General features: G+C 44.5%; 2 protein-coding genes across 3 annotated transcripts in view; one reads left to right on the forward strand and one right to left on the reverse strand.

Moving 5' to 3' along the window:
* LOC128880005 (paired box protein Pax-6-like) overlaps positions 1-7,465 on the reverse strand; it is a 97,384-nt gene that overhangs the window by 21,345 nt on the left and 68,574 nt on the right. The window lies entirely within an intron of this gene.
* Positions 4,288-7,129, forward strand: LOC128880007 (uncharacterized). Its single transcript, XM_054129618.1, has 3 exons — positions 4,288-4,335; positions 4,648-5,172; positions 6,489-7,129. The coding sequence occupies exons 1-3, from the start codon at positions 4,330-4,332 to the stop codon at positions 6,957-6,959; spliced, it is 1,002 nt and encodes a 333-aa protein (XP_053985593.1). The 5' UTR covers positions 4,288-4,329; the 3' UTR covers positions 6,960-7,129.

A 7,465-nucleotide genomic window follows, 5' to 3' on the forward strand; every position in this document is an offset into this window, starting at 1 on the left:
GAATTCTCGTTCAAATTTCCTCGTAGCATTTATTTTTATAACATCTACTTGAATCGGAATCTCTAGCTGGGATTACTCGGGCAAACAATAAAATGAAGCGTACACTACTAATGGTCGTAATTGACGAACGCGATGGTCGTGATCGATAAAACATGGTCAAGTAATTGAGTGCAAATGCGTTTCAATTTGTATTAACAGGTCCGCCGGGGGCGGCCCGTGAAACCGCGATGTAAATCAATGACCAAGGGTGATTTCCAGTCTCTTCCCTGGCGAATGAATACCCGTTGAAAAGCCCTAATTCGTTTACGACTTGCAAAACGAGCCTTTTGGGAGCGCGCAACTGGTAGCCAAACAATTTCTCTGTCGTTACTCAACCCCCTGAATCCGTCCCAGGGGTAACATCGTTGAAATAAAATCGAGCGTCGATTTGCCTTTGGCCCAGCAATCTCGTGGACCTTGGCGAATCGATAGGACGTTCTTGGAATCGACGATTAACGAGTCGTCATCGAACGGAGGTGGGTCATTTGCGAAACAACAGATTTTATGGGGAATTTAGTTCGCAACGCAGAAAAGAGAGACAGAGGACGAGCAAGAGCGACGCGTTCGACTCGACCGACTCGTGTCATCGGTCATGAAAGGCGAAATGACCGTTGGAAGTCGCGTCAGGTACGACCAGGTAGCAAACGACGTGTTTCTCCTCTTCGATTCGATCGGCAATTTCTATTACGGTTTGTTTCGCTAATTGTTGTCGTGGAAAAGTTTGTGAAGACTTGGAAGTTTAGTTCTCGGGTCGTTTTATTCTTCTTCTTCACCTAATCCACTGAGCTACAATTTGGACTAAATCTTATTAGAGTATCGCGAGAAACAACGTATCCTTATTTATCCTCGTTCTCTCGCCTCGAGGGATCATCGGTGTAACGTAACGAAAACAAGGCCCGCGCTTCGTAGACGCGTTGTTTCGAATTCCCTATAGGGATCTGATTGCAAACGAATGCGGCGGGGTTACAGTCTCCCTTCATAGACAATTAATCCAGTTTACTCGCAGACGTTGCCTCGGTATGGGGTTCCTGTAAGCCGAGAATCCGCACAAACGTCCCTCCCGCGCTTAAATATATTCAATTACGAAGCTCGATGCTCGCGCAGACTCTTCTCCGACTTTCCTCCTTCCTTTTTCTTTCTCTTCTACACCCGCGCTCGACGCTTTTCGCCGCAGCTTTGGTTTCCGCGCTCGACGCTCCACACCCTTCCGCCACGGAAGTTTTCATAGTCAAGAAACTATTGATTACAAGTTCCGAGCACCTTCTTCAATTTTATAGAAACGAATTTGTATACACATCGATAGGATAGATCGTGTTCGAGTGAACTAGAATATCCATGCTCTTAGAATGTTATTCCAGCTATCACCAACGTTGATTTTTATATTTCATTAAATTCATCGGGAACTACTAATAGGTAAAATATTTTATTTTCCTCGTCTGGTGATAATTTTTTGTTGAATTCAACACGAATCCCATCTCCTGATATAACACAAGCTCCGTGTTGAACAGATTAACACAAAATCCTAATAACTTTAACACGATCGTTATTTTAATTACTGCTGCACAACATCTTTTTGCTTTATTAACGTAGACAATGTGATGAGAATTTAATGTAACACGCATCGACTATTAATTTCTGTTAATTTCCAGATAACATTAAAAACACGTGTTACGTTTATAACTCTTCTCTATTTTAACGTAAAACGTCTGTCGAGAACACCCATTCAACTTTAATCAAGCTTACGCTCGATCGTGTAAAATAATTAATACAGGACGTTCAACCAATGGATTTTCATACGCAACAGCTCGAATCGTAAATCAGGGTTAATTCAATTCCGACACTTGGAGAACGAAGAACCTGAATCCGTCGAAAATAATTAATAGGTGAACCCGACTCGTAGCAAATTTTCATCCCGGATCGAGTCCTAGTTCGTAAATCGAATCCGGTCGGCGCTCTGACGGCGCGCGGAGCGGTTAGTTGCGCACACTGCGACAACGTGGGAATCCCCTTGTACAAAGATTTAACGTAAAACCAGCGGAAAGTTCGAATCGGTTGCCGTGACTCGCGGAATGTGGCAATGTCGAAGGGCGATCGTAAGAGAGACTAACTGGGAGCGAAGAGAGCGAAGGATAGCGTGGTATAGACGGTGGGGGGGGACCAGGAGGGGTGGCCCGGGTAAAGCAAATTATTCACACTCAAACGACTCCATTTCAATATCGGACCGAGGCCCAGGGACAAAAGAAGGGCGAGATGCCTGTCTCCCTTCTGCTTTCGCTTTGCCAGTACCCGGCAGCCCGATACCTTTGGCTGCACCCTGTAGGCTTAACTATCCTCTTTTTTTTTACTCTCCCACCCCGGTTTCTCGCTCCCTCTGACCCTGCCTTCGCCTCTGCCTCTTCTTCGCGCTCATATTCCTGGTTATTTTGACTCCGCTCCGATCCCAACTCTCTGCGTGCGACATCGACGACTTATAGACTGTGCTAGACTTCCTCTAGGTTTGGGACTATTCGAATAGTCCGCTATAGTCATTCCTCGATATACGCAGTAAAGAATTCTTTCGAATCCTTTGCCATTCGTCAACCCTTGTAGCCACGAAGTAGTGAAAATCTTATCTCATCTTATTTTACTATTATTATATTATATATTATACTTTATACCGTAAGACAAAGAGACGCAAAGTTTGCATAATATACATACACAAGTTCAACAAAAAACGTTGTATATTCCGAAGTTTGATGTAATTTTGTGGAAAGGGATTGGTTTAGAGTAGTAAATATATATAATATATCTAAATATACTCTATATATACTCTAAATATACTCTAAATATACTCTATACTCTAAACCAATCCCTTTTCACAAAATTACATCAAACTTCGGAATATACAACGTTTTTTGTTGAACTTGTATATATATATATATATATATATATATATATGTGTGTGTATATATGTGATTTTAGTAAAAAAAAAAAAAATATTTTCGTGGTACGAAACGATTGAAAATAATTGTTTTACTTATTATAAGATAATGCCACGTCGCATTATTCACAAACGGTTTGCGATACTCCACCGCACTTGGGATATTTTCATGAATTTTAGTCTTTCGTCGAACAGCAGCAGTTTTATCCGTTAAACGAGAGTGAAACGAAACTCGACCGGCGCGGATCGTTTAATACCGATCACGTGGTGCGCAACGAAGCGAACAGACGCGCGAATAATTCGCGAGCAGAAGTGTATCCGCGATTATAAATTCAGAAGGACAACGCGCGGCACGACCGACCCTGATGTCGGCTAGCACGTCGCCGCCATCCTTCTTTTCTCTGATGCTGGTCAGATCGAGTCCACCGCTGAATTTATTAGCACGAAAATCATAGTCACGCGTGCCGCGTGCACGGAATCGATTAGAAGCTGCGAGCGCCTCGCAGATTCGTCGGAGTTAAAATTAAATCGACGTAATCGCCGCATAATCGACGGATCCCTCGAACGCTCGGAGTCGATACCGGTCGACGTGATCGGTCGTCGTTCCTCGGTTAGGGGGAGTCGGCCATGGACGGCGTATGACGAGTTCTCACTGATTCAGTCGATGACCTATGGAATGCTAATAAGTGGCTTAGAAATTTGTAATGACCTCACGTAGCTGACCTGGAGTTTTTCTTTTCTTTTCTTTCAAGTTTTGCATTGTGATGGTAATTATAATAGGTGTGCACGGTGGCCATTTTTGGCTGGTTAAAGCATAGCTCGAAGATGATTTGTTTTATTGCGATTTGAACAGAGTTGGACGAATTTTTAGTCGAACAGTAATTAACGAATGAGACGTTTAAATGAAATTTCTATTCAGACTGGTTTGTCGATGCATCGCGCTGGGTATTTAGTTTAAAAATATTTTCATCGAATAAAGGGCCTTTGTTTTATGCGATTTTACAATGAACGTAAATCGGAATGATAATTGAAAGTTCTGGATATTAAATAAACTGGATATTAATAATACTCCGTGGAATTGATTAATTATTCAGTAGGATTTTAGGCGTCGACGAGTAATTTTTTCCATCGAGAACGTGTCTCGAAGCACCGAAAAAAGCGAAGGTAAAACGCCACCGGATGATGAGCCAACAATGATCGAGGATTCATCAGTGTTTTAGGAGGTCAATGTCACCCGACGGCCGGCAAACCGGCGTGGATCCTCTTAATCATGCAGACCGCATACGAGACACGGTGTATATAATCCACGGCTGGTGGCATCAGAAATCAGTCAACTCCAAAAGACAACAGAGTAACAAACTAGCACCACAATGAAGGTAGCCTCTCCAGCGACGTATTCGAGAAACGTACATCGCAATCAAAACTAACCCTCATTCTAATCACTCGATTAACAATTATTTGACTATAGAGACTACAGAGAGCTTTTGTTATTTAATAGAGCACTTCAAAGTAGCGAAAATATACTTGTGGAAAAGTGACCAAACGACAGTGTTTAAGTTTCACGAGAATATTTGCAATTGCTAAAATAATAACTCATTCTCTAAGCTAGCACAATGATCATGCGAGACTGTATCGGTGGTTAAGCGAAGATAGATTTAAAAATGAGTAATTTCCTTTTTGTCGTACAGATATTCGTCGCTATCGCCCTTTTGGTCGCCGCGGTCGCCGCAGAGCCCCCGAGGTACCGTCAACAACAAAGACAATACTATTTTGCAAGACAGCAAGAAGAAACTACTACTGCTGACGCACCTTACCCCGCGTCTAATTGGAGGCCAGCTGGACCAGTCTTCAATCTTCCTCAGAGAGCACCCCAACAACAATACGGAGCACCTACTGCGCCTCAGCAACAATACGGAGCACCTGCCGCACCTCAGCAACAATACGGAGCACCTGCCGCACCTCAGCAACAATACGGAGCACCCGCCGCACCTCAGCAACAATATGGAGCACCTAGCGCTCCTCAACAACAATATGGAGCACCTGCCGCGCCTCAGCAGCAATATGGAGCACCGACTGCGCCTCAGCAGCAATACGGAGCACCAGCGGTTCCTCAACAACAATACGGAGCACCACAAGAAGCCACCACCACTGAAGTACCAAACAGCACGGAAGTGGACGAAGCCACTACCGTCGCAAGCGTCACTGAGTCTGAGGTGAGAGAGGTTTTCCTTTCGATTCGAGTGAAGGAATACTCTAGGATTTAACATCTCTAGGTCGTTTGAATTCTACAATTACTTGGTCCTAAGGTCTATAGATTTTGGAATTTCTGGATTTTGAGAATTCTAGATCCTGAGGTTTCTAGATTCCGAGGTCTCTGAACTCTAAAATCTATAAATTTTGAAATTCCTACATCCTGAGCATTCTAGGTCCTGAAGTCTCAAAATCCTAAAGCTTTAGATCCTAAAAACTCGCGATGAATAACGAAACCCAAGGGGCCGAGACCACCTGACAATTCACTTCTAAGAAAAACACACAACCATGAATTCAGTAAGTTTCTCTCGAATCTATTCCAACCGCGATTTCTTCTCTTGCCATAAATCGAGGCTTCCAAACAAACGGTCCAAGTAGATATTCACGGAAACGTGTTACTGGATTTGTTGTAGTCTCCGCAACAAGAACAAGGAAACAGAAGAATGCAGACTGTTGGCACGAGCCTACAGGACCCGTAGAGTTCCGCACGGAATTTTAACTCACTCCGGCATCTTCTCGTTTTTGTTCCTTTCTGTCTTTCGATGCTCTTATTCGGCCGGCTTAACGACATTACTATTCAAGTCATCGTTTACTTTCGATCGCTGTGCAGGCACGCGTGTGCCCCTACCAAATTCGAAACCGGTGTGACACAATCTGTGATGCAGTCAACCGTGATTCGAGTCCTCAGGATCGTTCACCGGGCCTCGCGACCTTTTTTTCCAGGACGCTTGGCGCGGGTGAAGGAACCAAACGATGGCTTAATCACTCCCTTGTATGCTTGGATCAGTCGGATCCAGCATCTCCAAACTCTAGGGACTCTAAACCGTGAGGACTCTAGACTCTAAGGTCTTTAGGTCCTAGGATTTCTAGGTCCTGAGAATTCTAGATCCTAGAGTCTGTAAGGTCTAAGGTCATCAGGCTCTAAAATTTCTATTTCTCGAGATCTCTAGGTTCTAGGATCTCTAAGCCTCAAGGCCCAGGCCGAGTCTCCAGGCCCTGGAACCTCTAAACTATAAGGCCTTCAGGTCCTACGATTTCTAGGTCCTGAGATCTCTAAGCCTTAAGGTCTCTGGACTTTTGGATCCAAGATTTCTAGGTCCTAGAATCTCTAATCTCTCGAGTCTTCGAGTTCTAAAATTTCCAGAGCTTCATATCTCTAAGCTTCTCTACTACAACGACCCAAGTACACGTCCTTCACAAACACAGATCCAACTTGTCGTTTTTCTTTTCGACTTCTAACACATCTTCTCATGTAATTTCACCGCGATCCTTGTTTCAGTCCGAGCCCGTAAACTCGGTAAACGAGCTCGAAGACGAAGATGTGGACGAACTTCCTCAGCAATCCGGCGAGTACTACATCGCCCTTCCCGACGGACGTCTTCAACGCGTGCAGTACGTCAGCCGTCAGAACCTGGAAGCCATGAAGTACTTCGCCAAGATTCGCGCCGAGAACGTGGAGCCTCTTCGTGGACCGATCTACGCTTACTCTCCCCTCCAGAAGCTGCAGATCCTGCCAGCTGGACTGCAAGTGTCCGTCGCTCCGGTCGCGCCGATCACAGCTGCGTCTGCAGAAACGAAACCGCAAAAACTCGAAATCAAGCCGGTCGCCACCCAAGTGCAATACCAATACGACAATCCTGCCGGCGTGATTCCTCTTCCCTCCAGCCCATTGAGCTCCTCTTACACCACGTACACAACCAATTACCAGGTGCCTGCCAGCGACCCGAGATTCCTCGTGACCTTGCAGTAGGTCAACGGAAATTACCATTATGTATTTATATGTATAAACCTATGTATTCTGACAAGGGCTCTGCCCTAATTCAATCCCCGTTAAGTCACTTGTACATGTTGTGTAGATATAACGCGTCGAGTCAATATCGTAATTGTAGATTAGGGTTGACGTAACAATAAAGCTGACGATTATCATTGCAAACTGTGCGTTTCTGAGTCATACGTGTTTGCGCAACGATCTCTTGCGTGATTGTTAATATTCATGGTTCCTCGCTGTAACGGTCGGGGGATTTTGATTAATATTCCTTCGTTGGAATCGTGAATAATAATTGGCGAGGTCTCGATGCGTGAGGATATGGTGTGACCAGTGGGACCAGTGAGGACATGGAGATTTTAAGTTCTAGTGTTTAAAACTTGAAGGCTTTGAGACCTAAAAGACTTGGAATTTAAGGTCCGGGGATGAAGAAATTCCAGGATCCAGAGGTCCTGAGATCTAGAAACATTGGGACCAGGGACTTGAGATCC

This window comes from Hylaeus volcanicus, chromosome 7 (genome assembly GCF_026283585.1).
Source record: "Hylaeus volcanicus isolate JK05 chromosome 7, UHH_iyHylVolc1.0_haploid, whole genome shotgun sequence".
Taxonomy (NCBI): Eukaryota; Metazoa; Arthropoda; class Insecta; order Hymenoptera; family Colletidae; genus Hylaeus; species Hylaeus volcanicus.

Coding starts and splice junctions, on each gene's coding strand:
- LOC128880007 (XM_054129618.1), top strand. Junction 5,173..6,488: donor CAAGCGTCACTGAGTCTGAG/GTGAGAGAGGTT, acceptor TCCTTGTTTCAG/TCCGAGCCCGTAAACTCGGT.